At 48.2% G+C, this 24007-nt stretch overlaps 1 protein-coding gene across 1 annotated transcript in view; it reads right to left on the bottom strand.

The window, feature by feature from the left end:
• The window catches only part of LRRC34 (leucine rich repeat containing 34), a 44757-nt gene that overhangs the window by 3537 nt on the left and 17213 nt on the right, over positions 1–24007 (bottom strand). Inside the window, exons 4-9 of the mRNA XM_073578912.1 lie at positions 12965–13029; positions 12793–12876; positions 12562–12690; positions 7063–7158; positions 6376–6530; positions 5309–5464 (exon numbers count right to left, since the gene is read on the bottom strand). Coding sequence (XP_073435013.1) covers positions 5309–5464; positions 6376–6530; positions 7063–7158; positions 12562–12690; positions 12793–12876; positions 12965–13029 — 685 coding nt within the window. The remainder of the gene's footprint in view (positions 1–5308; positions 5465–6375; positions 6531–7062; positions 7159–12561; positions 12691–12792; positions 12877–12964; positions 13030–24007) is intronic.

Raw genomic sequence — 24007 nt, 5'->3', positions numbered from 1 at the left:
GGGTTTGATGATAACCACGCCCCAAAGGGTTTAACACAGGCAAGAATTGGGGATGCGTAAGCACCCTAATTATCCACCAAGTAAATATGCTGGTGATCCAGGTAATCAGATCGTTAATGCCATAATAATGATCATTTTGCCCCACAACTGTTTAATGGTCTTTTACACAGGTCAACAAACTAGCATCAAATGACCTGCGCATAGTTGATCAGAGCTTGTTAACGGCGTACTGACGGGATCAAATTGGCAGATCTAAATGCACCATAAGCTTACTAGTTGAAAGACTGGTTATTAATACATTCTATCAATATAAACCTCTGTATGGATGGCCCACCTCTTTGGGGTTCGTTGTCATTATTAAGACATTAGCTGTGGGTATGGATAGACATTCTTATTAATGCCTTATTATCAGCATCATGCAGGAATTATCCCACCAACCCAACTCACAATAAGCAACTTACAGGAGGACGTCTCACCACCTTCTGCAACCTTCTATCACAAAGAGCTTTGTGTACTCACCCAACCTTGTCTAGAACACCCTACACTTTCAGAAGATGTTAAGCAGGTGACCATGGTACAAACTAACCCCCCCAACAGGACTCAACCAGTCAAAATCTAGTGCATGTAGGGGTCGTCACATCATTTACAGCCTCAGCCTAACTCTATCAGCAGTGAACGGGTTGTGAGGGCAGCATTTTTTATGACTTACATAGAATCATAGAACTGTAATAATAATAATAATAATCTTTATTTATATAGCGCCAACATATTCCGCAGCGCTTTACAGTTTAACAGTTTCAAAACACAAGTCATAAGTAACAACGCTAACAATACAATAATTAAAGCAAAATAAGACGACCCTGCTCGTGAGAGCGTACAATCTACAATGAGGTGAGGGAGATACAGAGTACAGGTGTGTATTTACAATGATGTATTTACAATGAAGGTCCAGCCATCTTGCAGGAGTGAAGGATGGATGGAGATAGTGAATGTGCTACGCACGCACACTTACACAGAGAATGACTTTGATTAGTGAATGTGATAGGCTGCTCTGAACAGGTGTGTTTTGAGGGAGCGTCTAAAACTATGCAAATTGTGGATAGTCCTGATTTCTTGGGGTAGAGCATTCCAGAGGATAGGAGCAGCACGGGAGAAGTCTTGGAGTCGGGAGTGGGAGGTACGGATTAGTGCAGAGGTTAGTCGAAAGTCGTTTGCAGAGCGCAGCGATCGGCTAGGCCGATAGAAATGAGAGAAGAGATGTAAGGGGGTGCCGCACTGTGGAGAGCTTTGTGGGTGAGAACAAGTACTTTGAATTGGATCCTATAATGAATGGGCAGCCAATGTAAGGTCTGGCGAAGAGCGGACGCGTCCAAGTACCGATTACCCAGATGGACGATCCTGGCTGCTGCATTGAGTATGGACTGGAGAGGGGATAGTCGAGTGACGGGGAGGCCAATTAATAGAGCGTTGCAGTAATCCAGGCGAGAGTGGATCAATGCAACAGTGAGGGTTTTTGTTGTTTCCATAGTGAGAAAAGGGCGGATTCTAGAGATGTTCTTTAGGTGTAAGCGGCAAGAGCGGGCAAGAGATTGTATATGGGATGTAAAGGAGAGATTGGTGTCAAACATAACACCCAGACAGCGCACCTGCTGCCGGGGTGTTATTGTGGTACCACCCACGGAGAAGGAAATGTCAAATTTAGGGAGGTTAGTAGACGGCGGGAGCAGAAGAAGTTCAGTTTTGGAGAGGTTGAGTTTCAGATAGAGAGCGGACATGATATTGGAGACTGCGGACAGACAGTCACTGGCGTTCTGTAGTACAGCGGGGATAAGGTCGGGGGAAGACGTGTATAGTTGTGTGTCATCAGCATAAAGATGGTACTGAAAGCCAAATCTGCTGATGGTCTGTCCAATTGGGGCCGTGTAGAGAGAGAAAAGAAGGGGGCCAAGGACTGAGCCCTGAGGTACCCCGACAGCAAAAGGAAGAGGAGATGACGTGGAGCCAGAGAACAAAACACTGAAGGAGCGGTCAGAGAGATAGGAAGAGAACCAGGAGAGTGCAGTGTCCTTAATGCCTAGTGACTGGAGCCTAGAGAGTAGGAGATGGTGGTCAACAGTATCGAAAGCTGCAGATAGGTCAAGAAGAATGAGCAGAGAGTGGTCACCGTTACGTTTTGCTGTCAGAAGGTCATTGGTCACTTTGATGAGTGCAGTTTCAGTCGAATGTAGAGGGCGGAAGCCGGACTGTGAAGGGTCTAGAAGGGAGTGAATGGAGAGGTAACGGGTAAGGCGGGAGTAAACTAGGCGTTCCAAAAGTTTAGAGATGAAGGGGAGATTGGAGACTGGTCTGTAGTTGTTTGTGCAGGATGGGTCGAGAGCAGGTTTCTTTAGTAGTGGAGTAACGATGGCGTGTTTGAAGGAGGATGGGAAAATGCCCGAGGAGAGGGAGAGATTAAAGATTGTAGTTAGGTGGGTTGTGACGACTGGAGAGAGAGACTGGAGGAGATGTGAGGGAATGGGGTCGGTAGTGCATGTAGTCGGACGAGAAGAAGAGAGGAGTCTGGAGACTTCTTCTGTTATGGGATCAAATGTGGAGAGTGAGCCAGGGGAGATGTAGGAAGGGATGGGAGTCACAGCACTTGGTGGTTGGGAGCAGATTTCTTGACGGATATTATCTATTTTTTCTGTAAAGTGGGAGGCCAGGTCATCAGCACAAATGTCTGTGATAGTAGAGTTGGAAGGGACCTCCAGGGTCATCTGGTCAAACCCCCTGCTCAATGCAGGAGTCACTAAACCATCTCAGATAGATGTCTGTCCAGCCTCTGTTTGAAGACTTCCATTGAAGGAGAACTCACCACCTCTCGTGGAAGCCTGTTCCACTCATTGATCACCCTCATGATCAAAAAGTTTTTTCTATTATCTAATCGGTATCTTCTCCCTTTCACTTTACATGAATAATCATGGTGCAAACATATCAGGCACTTCTTTAGCAATTCTGCTTCCTAGCTGGGGTTATCAGCAACTCCTTTTTCTCTATGAGGCTGGACATCACCACAGCTTTTATGTGGTATCCTTCCCCATCTATGTGTGCTGATGCTGTCTCCCACATCAACTTTCTCACTCCAGGAACGCATCTACCAATCTCTCCAGTGGCATACATGGATCCTCCAGCTCTACCTAGTTACATCTGCAGCAATACAGGACTGTATGACTTTGGGGCTACACTGCCCTGACTAGGTGCTTATATACTGGGTTCTCCTCTTTGGAGTGTAGCAGCGCACAGCGCTTCCTTAAGCTCCAATTGCCATTCCCCTCTTTCCTCAACTTCACAGCATCTCCAAGTGGCAAGTCTATTTTGGCAGCCCACAGCAGGGATCCGGCAGACGACCATGTCCATATATCATCATCAATTTCGCTTAAGGGCTCATCTCACTTAAAGTCCTCTAGTCTGTGCACATTCCAGGGACCTCTCCACAGCAGAAAAAACACAATATTCTATATAATCTATAATAATAAATGCCCTAAGCAGCTTCCGGTTGTAACAACTTCCGTCCAGTTGTAACCGGTGACGTCACCACACACACGCACATGTTAACCCTCAACACACCACACCGCCTCAACACACACTCCTCTCACCTTTCACCTCCACTCACGTCCACTCACTCTTTCACTCCACATACGTTCCTTTCTCTCACTCAGTTTCTCATACTCACACCGTCATCGTCGCTGCCCCGACATCTTCCTCCGCCGCCGCGATCCTGGATCCAGACGTTCTCCAGGCCGCCGACATGTTCTTGCGGCGACGCCATCTTGGATTTCGTGAAATCCCGCGATATTCAAGATGGCGTCGCCGCAAGAACATGTCGCTGGCGTGGACGACTCGGGATCCAAAAAGATGGCGTCGGCGAAATCTCGCGAGATTACGCCGACGCCATTTTGGATCCCGATGTCGTCCACGCCAGCGACATGTTCTTGCGGCGATGCCATTTTGGATCGGCGAAATCCCACGATAGTCAAGATGGCGTCGCCGCAAGAACATGTCGCCGGCGAGGACGACGTCGGGATCCAAAATGGCGTCGGCGAAAACGCGCGAGATTTCGCCGACGCCATTTTGGATTCCGACGTCGTCCACGCCGGCGACATATTCTTCCGGCGACGCCATCTTGACTATCGCGGGATTTCACGATACTCAAGATGGCGTCGCCGCAAGAACATGTCGCCGGCGTGGACAACGTTTGGATCCAGGATGGCGCCGGCGGAAGATGATGTCGGGGATCGTGGAGCAGCGGCGATGACGGCGTATGAGAGACGGAGTGAGAGAAGGGGTCGTATGTGGAGTGAAAGAGTGAGTGGAGATGGTGAAAGGTGAGAGGAGTGTGTGTTGAGGAGTGTGTGTGTTGAGGGTTAACATGGCAAGAGGTGTGATGCTATCGCATCCTCCCGATGCGATAGCATCGGGCCATAATCTAGTATAATAATAAATGCCCTAAGCAGCTTCCGGTTGTAACAACTTCCGTCCAGTTGTAACCGGTGACGTCACCGCACACCTCTTTCCATGTTAACCCTCAACACACCACTCCTCAACACACACACTCCTCTCACCTTTCACCATCTCCACTCACGTCCACTCACTCTTTCACTCCACATACGACCCTTTCTCTCACTCCGTCTCTCATACTCACGCCGTCATCGCCGCTGATCCACGATCCCCGACATCTTCTTCCGCCGGCGCCATCCTGGATCCAGACGTCCTCCACGCCGGCGACATGTTCTTGCGTCGACGCCATTTTGGATCGGCGAAATCCCGCGATAGTCAAGATGGCGTCGCCGCAAGAACATGTCGCCGGCGAGGACGACGTCGGGATCCAAAATGGCGTCGGCGAAAACTTGCGAGATTTCGCCGACGCCATTTTGGATCCCGACGTCGTCCACGCCGGCGACATGTTCTTGCGGCAATGCCATCTTGATTATCGCGGGATTTCACGATACTCAAGATGGCGTCGCCGCAAGAACATGTCGCCGGCGTGGACAACGTCTGGATCCAGGATGGCGCCGGCGGAAGAAGATGTCGGGGATCGTGGAGCAGCGGCGATGACGGCGTGAGTATGAGAGACGGAGTGAGAGAAGGGGTCGTATGTGGAGTGAAAGAGTGAGTGGAGATGGTGAAAGGTGAGAGGAGTGTGTGTGTTGAGGGTTAACATGGCAAGAGGTGTGATGCTATCGCATCCTCCCGATGCGATAGCATCGGGCCATAATCTAGTGTTTTATAATTACAAATACTGACATTAAATGTGAAACACAATACTAACGCTTTGAGGCTACAATCGTTTAACTGAATGGCTTCAGCAAGGTAGATAGCCCCTTCATCCTCCATCCTGTTTGAGGTCAGGTCTAAGATTTCCAGTGTTGTATTTTTCTTAAGTAGTTCTGCCAAACACTTGATGCCATCACGGGTTATTTTATTGCTGGAAAGGTAAAATAAATGCAAATTTGTTAGTTTACTTCAGGTCTACTCACAAGTAAATGCACTTATGGCTGTGGCCACACAATCAGTATTTGTTCAGCATTTTTTCTCAGCATTTGTAAGCCAAAACCAGGTGAGGAACAATCAGAGGACAAGGTGTAATAGAAACAAGTGCAACAATTCTGCATGTTTGACCCACTCCGGGTTTTGGCTTACAAATACTGATGTGAAATACTGACTAAATACTGACAGAGTGGTCGTAGCCTTAAGGGGTTTCTCAGCTATTGACAATTCCTAGACATCAGAAAGGTCCACTGACTGTAAGCTGATCTCAAAGAGTCCTACAGTAGAGACGCCCAGTGATCAGCTGTTATCGGTGGGAAAACATGGCAGTAATTGCAAAATTTTCCTGCGATGCCAAAACAATAGAAAGCATTACACAGAAAGTTCCAAATCTATGTGATATTTGTGAGATGCAGGACAAGACAGGTCTTCCAAAGAAACACATGGGTATACTGAATAGGGGACCCACTCTATAGGGAATCCACTTTTATTCTATGGTTTTCAAGGAGTCTGTAAAGGTTACTTGACTGGGGTTTTTGCTGCTGCTGGGAATTTATACTGGTTATCATTCTGATCAAATGCTGAAAAATGTGCATGTGTGTCTCAAGGGAATGGGTATATGTCTCTGTAGCTGAGTAAAGAAACAGAAGACTTACACAGTCTGCTAGAAAAGCCATTTTTCCACATTGTGGTTGTAGTGCACTTTTAGCTGTGATTATACGGTGATACTGTGACAACCAGAGCAAAATAATACAGTACAACTACAATCTGTGACCACACTGTCTAATCGTAGTACCTAGATATGGAGCACCCATTTACACCACCGGACAATGCTGAAGTACACCTTACCAGCTTAGATCTAGGTATCTAAGTGTTTTGTTTTCGTGTAAGGCTTCACAAAGACGCTCAACTCCAGTATCTGTCATCTCATGTTTTGACAGATGGATCTCCTGCAGAGTATTGTTCACCTTTAACATCAGAGACATATGAATGGTAGTATCCTCCTTAAAAAAGAAAAAATACAAGTATGCTGTTATAAGGTACAGCAAAGTTCCCTGTAAGGGGTTTTCCATTTTTAATTTTCTGTAGAGAGGTTTCAACATGTGGTATGTGGAAAAATAAAATCATCAACCTTACTTACCTCTGGCACTCCAGCACTGCCTCTCTGCTGCTGCCTCTCATCTTTGTTCACAGGGCGACACATCCTGACTGTAGCACGTGAACCCAGCAGCCAATCACAAGGCTCAACAGCCATGCCAAGTCATGATGTCACCGCAGCAGCCGGTGTCAACAACAGTGGCATAGAGGCAGTGCTGGAGGAGTGGAAGGGGGTAAGTAAGATGATTTTGTCACATATCATGCCACAACGGCGGCAGAGCAAAAACTATGACAAAAGCGCTAGTGATGCTGCTTCAGACAAAAACACTGTTTTTTTTTTTCCAGAAGTGGCTTTGCCTAGGAAAAGCTCGACAGGTCACCGGCGTCTTAAAGACTTCGTCTGCACATACCCTAAAAGAGTATACTATGAGAACCTACCTGTAAAACATAAAATAATGGCCGGTTTAGAGTTATTGATTTTATCGAATTGTTGTGCTTTAGGACTGTGGCGAATGCTATCAAGCTTTGAATACCCTGTAAAGATCAATGAGAAAAAGTCATGAATTTTACAAGAGCCTATTCCGATAAGAGTATGCCAACATGAAAAGTTTTACAGTACATGTTAATATTTTTGTGGATGTGTCTGAACATAATGTCACGAAAGTGACTGACCCGGTATGAAACGACCCAACAGTAGGTCGGTCACCAACAGCACAACAAACAAGGGAACATTGGGGACACAATTACAACGGAGGGCCCTGCGATAGGGAACGGGGAAATGGACAACTCCTGCACTCTCCTAAGGATGTGCCCTGATCTCCCTGACGTCCCTATACAGGTTTTTTCAACCTGTCGCCGAGCAGGATACCTAAGCCCTCGCTTGCCCTGCACCTTGGCAAGTGAAGAGACTGCTCCCACCGCTGCACTAATACAACACAAGGTAAGGATAGACAGACAGCAAAAGGAACAGGGTAACAAAAATACAACGCTTAGCTTTCTGCTGTAAAGCACCGCACAGCAGGATAATGACACCAGATTCACCATAAACAGCTGAGGCACCACTGCTCCCAGCAAGCTCCTCCCTGCGCGGTCGCTGCAGAATGACCTCTAACACAGACGGATAGCTGATGCATCAGGTGACCTTTTGAAGGAAGGTGGGAGTGGCCACCACCTGCATCAGCAAACTCAGCAGCAATGTAATTACACCAGCGGCCACTGGGGGAATAAACTGACATTAACCCCCGACGGCCTGAAAGGAAAAAAGTTTTAATGTGGGAATCCAGTTCTGCCACGGATCCAAAAATGGATTGTGACACATATTGCTAGAGAGCTGACAGCACAAGAGGTCCCTATAGTTTAATTTTAAAGAGATAAAAGCGCTGCATGGAAAGAAGTCATATTCTGTTATGAATTCATGAGAAAAAACCTTTGTATGCCTCACTATGACATCAAAGGCATACTGAGGTTGAGCATGTCTGCATAGATCTGTACTTCTCCGATTCAAAGTCTTTAAAATCATACACGTTCATATGTTTTCTATAAAAAGACAAAAGTGCTAATACTTTAGGGAAACTAACTTTAATGCGGTTGACCACTATTTTTTATTGATGACCTATCCTAAAGATATCTGATCTGTGGAAGTGCAAAACCTGACACCGATCCACTGGCACTGGCGGAAGTACTTGATCCTGCCAGAACACGAGTACTGTTGTTTCTATAGTGGCAGAGGCCGGGTACTGCAGATCTACGCCCTATTCAAATGAATGGGGTGGGACTATAGTACCCAGCCATGGCCACTATAGAACTGGACCCTTGCAGGGTGGCTAATAATGAGGGAAATCTGGCCTGTTTATCAAGCTCCGAGCTCCAGGGGGCCCCTGGCCAGATTGCCCTCATGTGCGGTAGGCGGGGAGAGATCCCCACAGCTCTGCTGCCTACATGGGAAAATGGCAGCGGAGTGGAGCTGCAGCGATCTGTCTTGCTTCCTGCCTGCGCTTCCTGTCTCTCTCACACAGACAGCAGTGCCACTGGATGACGTCATCAATCAGCGGCCCGCTGTGCCAGAGAGTGGAAGCTGCCAGCGATGGGAGCGGAGCTATGTGTGTGTGTTTTTTGTATGTACGTGTGTTGTGTGTGTAGACATGAGTGGTGGTGTGCGTGTGCATAGCGCTGCCGAGGAATGTGCAGAGAGGTGAATGGTGCTGAGTGTATCTTTGTGTGTGTGTAGGTGGTGGAGATGGCAATAATGGGGTGGAGGTGATGGGGAGAAGGCAATGATGGGGTGGTGAGGGAGGAGGAAATGATGGAAGTGGTGAAATGGGCAAGGATGGGGGAGGAGGAAATGATGGAGGTGGTGGAATGGGCAATGATAGGGGTGATGGAGAGGACAATGATGTGTTGGCAGGGGAGAAAGCAATGATGGAGGTGGTGGAAAGGGCAATGATGGGGTGGTGGGGAAAAAGCAATGATGGAGGTGTTGCAAAGAACAGTGATGGTTTGGTGGGGGGAATGCAATGATGGTGGTGGTGGAAAGGACTATGATGGTGGGGAGGAGGAAATGATGGAGGTGGTGGAATGGGCAATGATGGGAGTGGTGGAAAAAAAATAATGATAGGGTGGTGAAATGGGCAATGATGGGGTGGTGGAGGAGAAAGCAATGATAGTGGTGGGGGAGAAGGCAATGATGGAGGTGGTGAAGAGTGCAATGATGGGGTGGGGGAGAGGACAATAATGGGATGCAGGAGAGGAGGACAATGAGGGATGTGGGGGATTGGGATGAGAGGAAGGGGGACTTATAATGGACTTAGGAACAGGGGGAAGACATTATTATCGCTTATTATGTCTATCACATTCCCTTAGTATATAGTGTACATACTTATGTATAACACAGTCCCTGAGTATATACTGTACTCACTTATTATGTATAATGCTAAGAATCCTTAGTTACATAGTTTCCTTTTTTATTATGCATAACACCATCCCTTATTACGTACCATCCTCTCTAGTTATATATGGTGCCGTCCCTTATTATATAACTTCCTCTGCTGTTATGTGTCACGCTCACGCCCTGACTGGTGGGCGTGAGCTGGGGGGTTGTGGCCCCACTACCCTGGAAGGTGCGTGACTAAGACAGCTGCCTTGGTCTTCTCTAGAGCCTCTAATGGTGAGGTCTGGCTTGTGCGGCAGGCAGCTCCCAGGTGCCACTCCAGGGTGGTGTCTGGCTGTGGCTGCTGATTCCACTTGGGGAGACGGTGGCACAGCAGAGACACAGGGCAGGCTGGCACGGCAGAGACACCGGGAAGGCTGGCACGGCAGAGACACCGGGAAGGCTGGCACGGCAGAGACACAGGGCAGGCAGGTGTGGTGTACAAAGGAACAGGTAGGGACCTGTTCACACAGCAGGTGCAGGTACTGGCCGGAAGGAATGGAATATGGAGGAACAGGTAGGGTCCTGTTCACACAGGAGGTGCAGATAAGGGTACTGATAGGAGGGAGTGGAATATGACGGGACAGGTTTGGACCTGTTCACACATGAGGAGCAGGTATGGGTACTGACAGGAAAGAGTGGAGTATGATGGAACAGGTAGAGAGCTGTTCAGACAGAAGATGCAGAAACTGGTTCAGGAACTAGTACAGACGGGTAGGACAAGGATCCACAGGATACGGAACGGAAACGGAGCAGAACCACAGGGTTGCGGAGCAGGGTAGAACCACAAGGGGCGGAGCAGGGTAGAACCGCAAGGCTGCGGAGAGAAACTGCAGTTTGCAGCAAGAGGTTCTGCGGCAGCAGGTGCCATAGAGAAGGCGAGCAGATGGGAACCACAGGTATATGGAGAGAAGCTGCAGCAAGAAGTTCTGCAGCAGCAGGAGCGGAGGAAAGCGTAACCACAAGGTATGCGGAGAGAAGCTGCAGAAAGAGGTTCTGCAGCAGCAGGAGCTGAGCAAAGCGGAACCACAAGGTATGCGGAGAGAAGCTGCAGCAAGAGGTTCTGCAGCAGAAGCAGAGCACAGGCAGAACAGAGCGGAACCGCTAGAGTACGGAACATAAGGAGACAGGGAGGACACCAGGAAAGACAGCAGGGAAAGGAACCACAGACAAGGAGACTGACAGACAGAGGTAGGACAGAGTTCAGACAGGGAAACAGTGTGAGACAAGGTACAGGGACCTAAGTATACACAGATACAAAGCTAGGCTTAGACCAAGACAATACAATTAGTAATGGCACAGGGACCAGGAAATACTGCCTCCTGGAGGCAGCAAGACAGGTACAAGACAAAGCTAAGACAAGACACAGAGACCAGGATATTCAGCCTCCTGGAGGGCAGACAGAGAGAACCAAGCAAGGCTAGGAGAAAAACCTCCAGAGAAGGCGATACACAGAAGAGGACCTGGCAGGCTCAGTAGCAAGATACTAACTGAGTTAATGCTCAGGCCAGGTTCAGTGGGTGGAGCAGCCTTAAGTAGTATAGGGCTCTTGATAATTAGTCAGGGACACACTAGCCAGGTACACCCTGACTCTATAAGAAACAGAGAGTTCCGGCGCTGCACCACTATACACACAGCCAGGAAACATACACAGAATAGAGAGGAGACAAAAGTCACATAACATGGAGCTGGCAGCAGACAGAAATCACAGCTTGGCCTGGAGCAGTGAGCAAGTTGGTGAGTGGGGAATGGGAGGCCATGTAGCAATGCCGGTAGGGTTGTTACATTATGTACAGTGCTGTCTCTTAGATAGTGTATTCTTGTTAATTTGTTATTCCCAGCGCCCTCTCTTTTTAGATATAAAATGACTGCTCATGGAGAAGCTAGTGACCAGACGACCAGTCCATCAGCTCCTCCATTAGAAAAGAAGCTTTCCCATGCTCCATCAGCCGTCATTGCATTATACAGCTAACAAGTCAGGAGGGTATGTAATAAAAAACAGGGCTCTATATAATCCAATGTGTAAGGGGCGGTACAGTACATAAGAGAGGGCACTGTATAATAAGGGACAGTAATATACATAATAAAGGAGAGTATGTAATATATATACACATGTGTGTGTTGCTATATATATATATATATATATATATATATATATATACACACACACACACACACATACACAGGGTGGTCCAAAAGTAGGTGGACAGTATGTGTAAAAGGGGAAAGAAACATTTCCTAATAAATGGATTGGCCGAAGAGGCCCACTTGATTGGCCGGGACGTTCACCCGACTTGACTCCAATGGATTTTTTCTTTTGGGCTGTATTCAAGGACAAAGTTTATAGTCAAAAACCAAAAAGTGTCAGTGATTTGAAAAATTACATAAGAGATGCATATCAAGTAATTAATACCCAAAGAGACTTGTGCAAAAATGTTTGTCGAAGCGTAAGAGGCAGACTTCAAAGCTATGCAAGTTGTCACGGAAAACAGTCTGAGCACCTGCGCTGATAAAATGTAAGGGCTTTTGTATTATTGTTCAGAATAAAATTCAATTGTCAATGTTATGCTTGTGTTAGTAAATATAATTTTATATATAAATCAAAATAAATGTTATGATTTTCTGTCCACCTACTTTTGGACCACCTTGTATATATCCATATATCCATAAAAGGAAGGGGGCCCAGACACATTTCTTGCACAGGGGCCCCAAGCTGTCAGTGTCGCCTCTGTGCCATGCCTTAGGCCAAAAAAAAATAAAAAGGAAATCTTCTTTAAGGGTGTATACACAAGATCTTTCTCAAACGGTTTCTATATGGAGATACTGCATGGTGAGCATTAAGCCAAAAGATTTTCATATGGTAAAGTATCTGCATATTTCTTTTGTGAAAGCACATACCTTGTTAAACACTATAAAACTCTACAGCAACAATAGTTATAACTACATATCATTAATGATTATATAAGTCATGAATAACCTATGAGATGCTTTATTCCTGAACTTGGACATACCAGGTCACAGTCTCCAAGGTCCAATTCTTCAAGAGTTGAATTTATTTGCAGCATTGCCGCAAAGAACATTCCTCCTTTGTTGCCAATTTTGTTACCCGTCATTCTTAGGCTTCTAAGTTTGTTATTCCTCTAAGCAAGAAAATGTAAAGTAAAAATAGAAAAATATACAAAAGTCATACCACTTTTTTAAATTTGTAAAATGTACTGAAACAAAGACCAAAGCCTACTTACATACAAAGCTTTAGCAATTTGTTCAGCACCTTCTGTTTCAATATCATTCCCCAGAAGATTTAAATAAACCAATGAGCAATCATCCTGAGAGACAAAGAAGTATAAAAGTACAATATGTCAAAGTTTAGTGACCGACAACAGGCATGCTGTCATTCTGCTTCTTGTGACATACCTGGAGAAATTTGGCAGTGTACACTGCACCGCTATTAGTCAAGCTGTTGAACCTAAGATCAAGATCTTTAATAAAAAATAAAGATGAAAATAAAATAAACTTCTTCTATAAAATATTATTAAAAACATTTTCAGACGACACATTTGTAATACTGAATTGTAATAAAAGGAAGATGATTTCTGATCTATCTACAGGTGCTTCTCACAAAATTAGAATATCATCAAAAAGTTAATTTATTTCAGTTCTTCAATACAAGAAATTAATCTCATATATAGAGTCAGTACAAACAGAGTGATCTATTTCATGTGTTTATTTCTGTTAATGTTGATGATTATGGCTTACAGCCAATGAAAATCCAAAAGTCATTATCTCAGTAAATTAGAATACTTTATAACATAGGCTTGAAAAAATGATTTTAAAATCTGAAAAGTTGGCCTACTGAAATGTATGTTCAGTAAATGCACTCAATACTTGGTCGGGGCTCCTTTTGCATCAATTACTGCATCAATGTGGAATGGCATGGAGGCGATCAGCCTGTGGCACTGCTGAGGTGTTATGGAAGCCAAGGTTGCATTGATAGCAGCCTTCAGCTTGTCTGCATTGTTGGGTCTGATGTCTCTCATCTTCCTCTTGACAATACCCCATAGATTCTCTATGGTGTTAAGGTCAGGCGAGTTTGCTGGCCAATCAAGCACAGTGATACTGTTGTTGTTAAACTAGGTATTGGTACTTTTGGCAGTTTGGACACGTGCCAAGTCCTGCTGGAGAATGAAATTTCCATCTCCAAAAAGCTTGTCAGCAGAGGGAAGCATGAGGCTATGTGCACACGGTGCGGATTCTGCTGCGGATGCGCAGCGGTTTTGGCCCTGCGGTCCGCAGCAGATTTAGGTGAGTTGTACAGTACCATTGTTTTCAATGGTAAACTAAAAAACGCTGTGCACATGCTGCAGATTTTTCCGCGTGGATTTGCTGTGGGTTACAATCCGCAGCATGTCAATTCTTTGTGCGGATTCCGCTGCGGTGTCACACCCCATTATGAGGTGCAAAACCGCAGGCTAATCCACAGATAAACCGCAGGACTTTTGTCCTGCGGATTTTTCAACAAAATCCGCACAACCTAAAAACTACGTGTGCACATACCCTGAAGTGCTCTAAAATTTCCTGGTAAACGGCTGCGCTGATTTTGGTCTTGATAAAACACAGTGGACCTACACCAGCAGATGACATGGCTCCCCAAACCATCACTGATTGTGGAAACTTCACACTAGACCTCAAGCAGCTTGAATTGTGTGCCTCTCCACTCTTCCACCAGACTCTGGGACCTGGGATTTCCAAATGAAATGCAAAATTTACTTTCATCTGTAAACAACAACTTGGACCACTGAGCAACAGTCCAGTTCATTTTCTCCTTGGCCCAGGTAAGACGTCTTTTGGTCAGGAGTGGCTTGAGACAAGGAATGCGACACTGTAGCCCATGTCCTGGGTACGTCTGTGTGTGGTGGCTCTTGATGCAATGACTCCAGCAGCAGTCCATTCCTTGTGAATCTCCCCCATATTTTTGAATGACCTTTTCTTAACAATCCTTTCGAGGCTGCAGTTATCCCAGTTGCTTGAGTACTGTGCCGACTCCTGGAGTGGACCCTCTGGGTCGTGGCACCAACCCGCCCAGGGCGAGCTGACCTAGTGAGGACCACCCCCTATACAGGGAGTGACAGGGGCAAGCCAAGGGGGTTAGGTACCACGACTGCTGGCACCAGAAGGCCGGCTCACAGGAGACACGAGTGAGTATGTCTGCAGGAATGTGCAAAGTGGGATGCGTGCAAAGGAGCACGCCAAAATACAGAGCTAGACAGCAGGTGCGCCAGGAGGCACAAAAGAGTACTGGAACGGAGTACAGGATAGAGCGAGTGACAGGAGGCAGAGTGCAGGTTCAGAGCGTGTGCCAAGAGGCACAGCAGAGTACTAGGCAGAATACAGGTTCAGAGCGTGTGCCAAGAGGCACAATAGAGTACAAGGCAGAATACAGGTTCAGAGCGTGTGCCAAGAGGCACAATAGAGTACAAGGCAGAATACAGGTTCAGAGCGTGTGATAACAGGCACAATAGAGTACAAGGCAGAGTGCAGGTTCAGAGTGTGTGCCAAGAGGCACAATAGAATACAAGGCAGAGGACCCGAATACAGCGCACAGCCAGGCAGGGACACGGCAGACCAAGCCAGGAAGTACAACAATAATCAGGCACCTCCCATAGGAAGAGGTAGCCTGATATAGCACCTGAGTCCTAGAACTTCCGGGTCCTCCAGTATCATAGAGAGGACAAGACCAAAGACAGAGCTGGGCAGAGCGCGCGTGCACACTGGAACATAGCGTAACCACTGAGCTAGGAGCGAGAGGTGCGCGTGCGCACCCGACGGGACCCTCGGAGCGGCCACGGCACCAGAGGTGGTGACGACGAACCCGAGGTCCCGCCCCCAGGTGGGAGCAGCGTGACAGGCAGCGTGACTGTACTCCCCCTTTACACCCCCTCTTTCTAAGGCTGGAAAGGAACTTAGACAAAATCAGAGAAGCATGGATATTCTCTCTGGGTTCCCATGACCTTTCTTCAGGACCATAGCCACGCCAGTGGACCAGGTACTTTAAAGTGCGACGCACTACCCGAGAGTCAACCACCTTGGACACCTCAAACTCCAACGTGCCATCCACCAAGACGGGAGGTGGTGGCACGGGAGAAACATCAACAGCACCCACGACTTTCTTAAGTAACGCCTTATGAAACACATTATGTATCTTGTATACGGCAGGTAACTCTAAACAAATTGCCACAGGGTTGATAATTGCGGAGATCCTAAATGGACCAATGAACCTGGGCCCCAACTTAAGCGATGGTATTTTGAGTTTGATGTTCCTAGTAGACAACCACACCCAATCACCCACACACAGGTCCGGACCAGGCACACGTCTACCGTCAGCCACACGTTTATACCTAGAACCTACATTCAGCAAGCGCTGCTTTACTCTCCTCCAAACGGATGACAATTGTGCTCCCAACTGGTCCTCCTCAGGGATGCCCACAGAGCTCCCTTGGCGCAAGGTACAGAATTGGGGATGTTGACCATAAACACAAAAGAAAGGAGATTCCCCAGACGATTCCTGATAATGATTGTTTATCGCGAATTCAGCCAGAGGAAGAAATGCAGACCACTCATCCTGATTGTCAGACACAAAACAGCGTAAGTATTGTTCCAGGTTTTGGTTCATACGCTCAGTCTGCCCATTCGACTGAGGATGGAAAGCCGATGAATGAAACAATTTAATCCCTAGGCGTGAACAAAAAGCTCTCCAAAATTTTGCCACAAATTATGTACCTCTATCAGATACAATGTCAGACGGGACACCATGAAGTCTGACCACCTCGCGAATAAATACCTGAGCAAGGGTCTTCGCATTGGGCAAAGATGGCAAAGCAACGAAATACGACATTTTAGAGAACCGATCAATATTACCAGAATGACCGTGTTCCCAGCCGAGGAGGGCAAATCCGTAATGAAATCCATGGAAATCTCAGTCCATGGCTTACTGGGCACAAGGAGAGGATGCAATGTGCCAGCAGGACGGGAGTGTGGTGTCTTGGCCCGTGCGCACGTGGTACAGGCTGACACATATGAGGCCACGTCCTGCCGGATTTTGGGCCACCAAAAATGACGCGATACAAGTTCCAGAGTGCCCTTAACTCCTGGGTGACCCGCCAGGACAGTATCGTGATGTTCCCGTAACACTTTTAAGCGTAGGTGTAGTGGCACAAATGATTTATTAGGAGGTAGATCCGGCGGTACCTCCACCTGAGCATCAGCAATCTCTGCCTCAACCTCTGTCGTGAGAGCCGAGACCACAACTCCCTTTTGGAGGATAGGCACCGGATCCTCACGTGGCTCTCCACCCGGAAAACATCCGGACAAGACGTCCGCCTTAGTATTGTTAGAACCTGGTCGTATGTCACAAAAAAATTGAACCGGGTGAAGAATAACGCCCAGCGAGCCTGTCTGGGGGACAGGCGTTTAGCAGACTCTAAATAAAGCAGATTCTTATGGTCTGTTATAACAGTAATCTGATGGACAGCCCCCTCCAAGACGTGTCGCCATTCCTCAAATGCCAACTTGATGGCCAACAATTCCCTGTTACCAATATCGCAATTACGCTCGGCCGGCGACAGTTTCTTGAAGAAGTAGGCACACGGATGCAATTCGCCCAAGGATGGACCCTGAGACAGTACCGCCCCCACTCGAACCTCAGATGCATCCACCTCCACGGTAAATGGTAGGGAGACATCAGTCTGAACAAGGATGGGAGCTGAAGCAAAACTGTTTTTGATTAATTCAAACGCGCGCACAGCAGCCTCAGACCAGTCAGAAAAATCGGTACCTTTTTTAGTCATGTCGGTGAGCGGCTTAGCAATCATAGAAAAATTCTTAATAAATTTCCTATAAATAGTTGGAAAAGCCCAGGAATCGCTGAAGCGCCTTGAGATTATCAGGCCGATCCCACTGCAGCACCGCTTGCACCTTAGCGGTGTCCATTTTAAACCCTGAGGCGGAAATTACATAACCCAAAAAAGGTAATTCTTGGATGACAAATACACATTTCTCAAGCTTGGCATACAGCTTGTTTTCCCTGAGCAACTGCAACACCTGCCTAACATGCTCTATGTGTGCATCACGGTCGCGTGAGTAACTAAGAATGTCATCAATGTATATAATAACAAATTTCCCCAAGAGATGAGAAAAGACATCATTTATGAAATGTTGAAATACTGCTGGCACGCCCGTCAACCCAAATGGCATCACCAAATTCTCAAAATGACCCTCAGGGGTATTAAATGCTGTCTTCCATTCATCCCCTTGACGGACTCTTATGAGATTGTACGCCCCCCTGAGGTCAAGCTTGGAAAACCATTTGGCACCAGACACCTGGTTGAACAAATCGGGTATCAGTGGCATTGGGTAGGGGTCACGAACCGTAATCTGGTTGAGTTCCCTGAAATCCAGACACGGGCGTAATCCGCCATCTTTCTTCTTGACAAAGAAGAACCCCGCCGCCAATGGAGATGATGAAGGCCTGATGCGCCCTTTGCTTAGACTTTCTGCAATGTATTCTTTGAGAGCTTGCCTCTCAAGACCTGAGATATTAAACATCCTGGCTTTTGGTAACTTGGCCCCCGGTTTTAACCTAATAGCACAGTCATAGGGTCGGTGAGGTGGCAGCTCTGAACAACCTCTTTCAGAAAATACATCAGCAAAGTCCAGCAGTGGCTCCGGAATGCTGGGAGTCACAGCGGAGATACATGTGGCCAGACAACTCTCCTGGCAGTATCTGCTCCACTGAATTATGTCCTGGGTTTTCCAATCAATCACCGGATTGTGCATAGACAACCATGGAAACCCCAGAAATACCTGAGCAGGTAAATTACTGAGCACCTTACATGTTACCCGCTCAGAGTGTAGGACCCCAATGTGGAGTTTTACATCAGCCACAAACTCTTTAATCTCCCCTTGTGAGAGAGGGGAGGCATTGATGGTAACCACCCGGATAGGATTAGGCAGCGTCTCCACCTTAAATCCCGCAGTACGCGCAAACTTTTCATCAATGAGATTAGCGGCTGAACCACTATCTACAAATACAGTAATCGACAGCTCTTGGCCCCCGATAACTACCTTGGCAGGGAGCATACACTGGGAGACCACCACGGAGGATATGCAAAGGCTCAGACTAGACTCCTCCAAACCCTCTGAGCCTAGCAGTTTTCCGCCGGCACGTCTTTCTTAGGTACCTGGGGGCAAGCATTAATAAAATGTCCTTTTTTGCCACAAAAAAACAGACCCCTTGCTTTCTGGGCAAGGGACATTTATGCTTGTTATTATGTGTATGTGATATACCAGCGATCTGCATAGGTTCCACGGATTCACCCGAGGCAACCTCACCAGAGACTGCCCCTCCCCCCACAGGCAATGTCTCCTGCGACCTCTGACGAAAGCGGCGATCAATGCGTACTACAAGCACCATAGCAGCCTCCAGAGAAGCGGGAGTCTCATACATTAGCAGATCTTGTTTAACCCTTTCAGAAACCCCATGCAAAAATTGACTCCTTAGTGCAGGGTCATTCCATTGCATGTCCACAGCCCAGCGACGAAATTCCGTACAATAATCCTCCGCCAGTCGCTCACCCTGGAGTAGAGAGCGTATTTTAGACTCTGCTAATGCCAGTCTGTCAGGATCGTCATAGATTAAACCCAGAGCAGAAAAAAAAAAAGGTCTACGGACTCAAATGCAGTTGAATCAGAAGGTAGTGAAAAGGCCCATGCTTATGGATCACCACCCAGCAAGGAAACTACCAAGCCCACACGCTGAGCCTCATTTCCTGAGGAGAGTGGACGCATGCGAAAATACAATTTGCAGGATTCACGAAATACAACGAACTTACAGCGATCACCAGAAAATCGTTCAGGGAGAGGTAACTTAGGTTCAGCTGCCCTGACTGCTGCCTCAGTTTGCACAGCAGGAACTGACAGGCCTTGATGCTGGACCGCCCCCCTCAGTTCAGTGACCTGTATGGACAGAGCCTCCAGCTGCTTGGTTATGGAGACTATAGGAGCAATGGTAAATAATTCCTTTTTTTTTTTTCTTCTCTTCTCTTCTTTTTGGGCCGACTATAATGTCATGGGAAGCCTAGGTAACTTTAGGCTGAAACCCCGGGGCCCCTGCGGTGTCCCTCAGACTAGGGGAAACCCTGTCTGTCCCTCAACCCAGGGTTTACACTGAAGGTGTGCCTGCCTGGGCCTCCACCCTGTCCTTGTCTCCTGTCCAGCCCTAAGCTGAACCCACCACCCTCCACCCAGTGAGGAGACCAAACACCAGACCCCACAAATAAGTATGGGCAGGGATAACGGAAATGCACCACACCGCGTACACACAGGGGAATACAGTAATGTGCAAGGGCAACCAAATAATACAACACAGGGAGGCAAAATGGCAACAATGGAATATACTACACCAGCAACCGTATGCTCCTTAAACCACCACTCCAGACCGGTATCGCTTAGCACAAGGCAAGAGCTATAGTCGGCGACGCCCATAGTCACACAGGGCAATTTAAAGACAGAGGGCGTGGCTAAGCCATCAGCCAGAATGACAACCTGGTTAACCCAATCCAAGCCGGATCAGAAGATCAACCAGCGTCGCTGAGAACCATGTGGTAGGATGGGGTATTACCGCTGTCTGCCGGACACCCTGGTGCGAACAGTGTCCGACATGACACAAGCATTTGGGTTAGCCCCTTTGCGGATTAGGGAAGAGATAGGACGAACCAACGAAGAAAAATGGGAGACGAACTGCTGATAGTAGTTCGCAAAGCCGAGGAAACATTGGATTGCCTTCACTCCATGGGGCCGTGGCCAATCGAGAACGGCAGACACTTTCACTGGATCCATTCGTAGACCGGAGTCTGAAATAATGTACCCCAGAAATGGCAAGGACGTTTGTTCGAAGACACATTTTTCGAGCCTGGCGTAAAGGCGGTTCTCCCTTAAGCGCAAGAGGACTTGGCGAATGTTTTTTCTGTGAGCAGACAGAGCAGCGGAAAACACGAGAATATCGTCTAAGTAGACTACCACGCAGGAGTACAGCATATCCCGGAAGACGTCATTCACGAACTCCTGGAATACCGCTGGGGCGTTGCAAAGGCCGAAGGGCATGACCAAGTACTCATAGTTTCAGTCTCGGGTGTTAAAGGCGGTCTTCTACTCGTCACCGGAGCGAATGCGGACTAAGTTGCAGGCCACACGAAGATCCAACATGGTAAAAATTTGTGCTCCTCTTAGTTGGTCGAAGAGCTCCGGGATTAGTGGTAGTGGGTACTTATTCTTGACTGTGATATCGTTCAGCCCTCAATAGTCTATGCAGGGATGAAGGGAGCCGTCCTTCTTTTTGACAAAGAAGAATCCCGCTCCTGTGGATGGAGAGGACTTGCGGATGAAACCCCTGGCTAGATTCTCTTGGATATAATCTGACATAGCTTGGGTTTCCGCAGGCGAAAGCGGTTAAATTCTGCCCCTGGTGGGGTAGCGCCAGGAACGAGGTCAATTGGGCAGTCATATGGACGATGAGGAGACAGAGTCTCAGCCTCCTTTTTGTCGAAGACATCCGTGAAAGACCAATAAGCCGACGGCAGACCTGCAGGTGCCGAGGTCGGACAGGTAAAGTTCATGGGATGGACGGACGACAAGCACTTCTCCTGACAAGATGGCCCCCAGCGGAGTTTGTCACCCGACCGCCAGTCCAGGGTTTGCTCATGAGTCCGTAACCAAGGAAGACCAAGAAGCAGTCCGTGAGACATAGTCGACAGGACATGAAAGGAAATCTTCTCCTGGTGCAGAGCTCCAATCTGCATCTCAATCTCCTCGGTGATATGGGTAACGGTCTCCTGCAAGAGTTTACCATCGACCGAAGCAATTACCCGAGGAGTCTCCAGGGATCGGACAGGAATCCGGGTATTTTTCAACCGCCTCAAGCCTAATAAAGTTCCCTGCCGCTCCTGAGTCTAAGAACGCCTCTTCAGAATAGCGCTTAGAGTCCACATGCAACAGAACAGACACGATCAAGGGCGGAGAGGAGTCACGTATACCCAGGGAGGCCTCTCCTACCAATCCTAGGCGGAGAAGTTTCCCGGCTTCTTGGGACAGGAGCGAGGGAGATGAGAAGGCCTTCTCTCTCTGGTTGATTAACGGGCACGCTCTTGGAACCGCAGGTCTATGCGTGTCGCCAGAGAGATCAGATCCTCTAAAGAGGTGGGGGTATCCCGACCTGCCAGTTCATCTTTGATCTGACCAGACAGACCACGCCAAAAGACCCCTACGAGGGCATCGTTGTTCCAACCGAGTTCGGAGGACAAGGTACGAAACCGGATGGCATACTGTCCCACCGATAGGGTACCCTGATGGAGGTTAAAGAGGGACTTGGTGGTGGAAGACAGACGGCCTGGTTCGTCGAACACCTTGCGGAAGGTGTCAAAAAAGGTGGAAAGCTGAGAGACGAGAGGATCATTACGCTCACAGAGGGGATTCACCCATGCTAACGCCTACCCCTCTAAGTGGGAAACAATAAAGGCTATCTTAGTGTACTCTGTTGGATAGTGCTGCGGCAAAAGCTTAAAATGTAACTGGCATTGGTTCAAAAATCCACGTCAAAACTTAGGATCACCACTATAACGGGGTGGCTTGCATAAGCGCGGCAGCGGGTCTGGGGCCGAGAACAGTGCAGAAACGGATTGTATGGAAAGGAGCCGATTCTCTACCGACGCCATATAGTTGAGGATATGGACCTGGATGTCGCATTGCTGCGTGAGTTCTTGCTGGAGGCAGGCCAACTGGGAAGCATTCCCAGGGTCAGAGGACTGAATGGTCAACAAACGGGACTCCATAGATTTCAGAGAGGACACGATCCTAGTCTGACTCTCCGGAGGGACACCAGTTCCTTTTGGACAGGCGCCGCAGTACCAGCGGAGTCCATGGCCTGATTATACTGTGACGATTCCTGGAGTGGACCCTCTGGGTCGTGGCACCAAACCGCCCAGGGCGATCTGACCTAGTGAGGACCACCCCCTATACAGGGAGTGTCAGGGGCAAGCCCCAGAGGGTTAGGTACCATGACTGCTGGCACCAGGCGGCCGGCTCACAGGAGACACTAGTGAGTGTGTCTGCAGGAACGTGCAAAGCAGGATGCGGGCAAAGGAGCACGCCAAAATACAAAGCTAGACAGCAGGTGTGCCAGGAGGCATAACAGAATACTGGAACGGAGTACAGGATAGAGCGAGTGCCAGGAGGCACAACAGAGTACCAGGCAGAGTGCAGGATCAGAGCGTGTGCCAGTGTCAGGAACACCGCACTGCACTTGCTCACTGAGCCAGTGCGCGTGTCCTGAGTAAAGCGAACTGTGCTCAAAGATACCTGTGGAGCGGGCAGCAGCCGAGTAGGTGCGTACTTCAGAACAGCAGGACCTAAAGCATGTGACTGCTGGGGGCGTGGCCTGAGCTCCAGAGAGCTAGGAGCTGCAAGAGAACTCCTAGCAGGGTAACTGCGAGACATAGTTACCAAGGGGCATAGACAGGGTGGATAGTCAGGACGTAGCCAATGAGTAATACACAGAGATAGCTGCAAGGTATAAGCGGGGCGAGCAGAGAGTAGTCAGATCACAGGCAATGAGTCATACACAGGGAGGGTAGCGAAGTACAGAATCAACAGGCAAACTCACAACGGGGAACAGAACCAGGTCAGAACCATATAAACAAGCTATAACAACGAACAGGCACACTCGGCCAAAGGCAAAAGTATAACTGACAGGGATTGGAGCTTCCCAGGGGTTTAAGAAGCTCTCCCAGAACCATAGAGAGGCCACAATCATTAACCCCAGGTGTGCAGGTCAAAACCTGCACTGAGCTCCAGACATTAACCCCTGATGTGCAGCTCAAAAACCTGCACTGGGATCATGACAGCCAGGAGGCACAATGGATTACAAGGCGAAGTGCAGGATCAGAGCGTGTGAAGGCACAACAGAGTACAAGGCAGAGTGCAGGTTCAGAGCGTGTGCCAAGAGGCACAGCAGAGTACAAGGCAGAGTGCAGGTTCAGAGCGTGTGCCAAGAGGCACAATAGAGTACAAGGCAGAGGACTCGAATACAGTGCACAGCCAGGCAGGGACACGGCAGACCAAGCCAGGAAGTACAACAATAATCAGGCACCTCCCATAGGAAGAGGTAGCCTGATATAGGACCTGAGTCCTAGAACTTCCGGGTCAAGTCCTCCAGTATCATAGAGAGGACAAGACCAAAGACAGAGCTGGGCAGAGCGCGCGTGCACACTGGAACATAGCGTAACCACGGAGCTAGGAGCGAGAGGTGCGCGTACGCACCCGATGGGACCCTCGGAGCGGCCGCGGCACCGGAGGTGGTGACGACGAACCCGAGGTCCCGCCCCCAGATGGGAGCGGCGTGACAGGTGG

Source organism: Dendrobates tinctorius, unplaced genomic scaffold (genome assembly GCF_039654945.1).
Source record: "Dendrobates tinctorius isolate UK_male_01 unplaced genomic scaffold, ASM3965494v1 ptg000060l, whole genome shotgun sequence".
Taxonomy (NCBI): domain Eukaryota; kingdom Metazoa; phylum Chordata; class Amphibia; order Anura; family Dendrobatidae; genus Dendrobates; species Dendrobates tinctorius.
The sequence above is the reverse complement of the archived record's forward strand: the minus strand, read 5'-3'. Positions and strand labels throughout refer to the sequence as shown.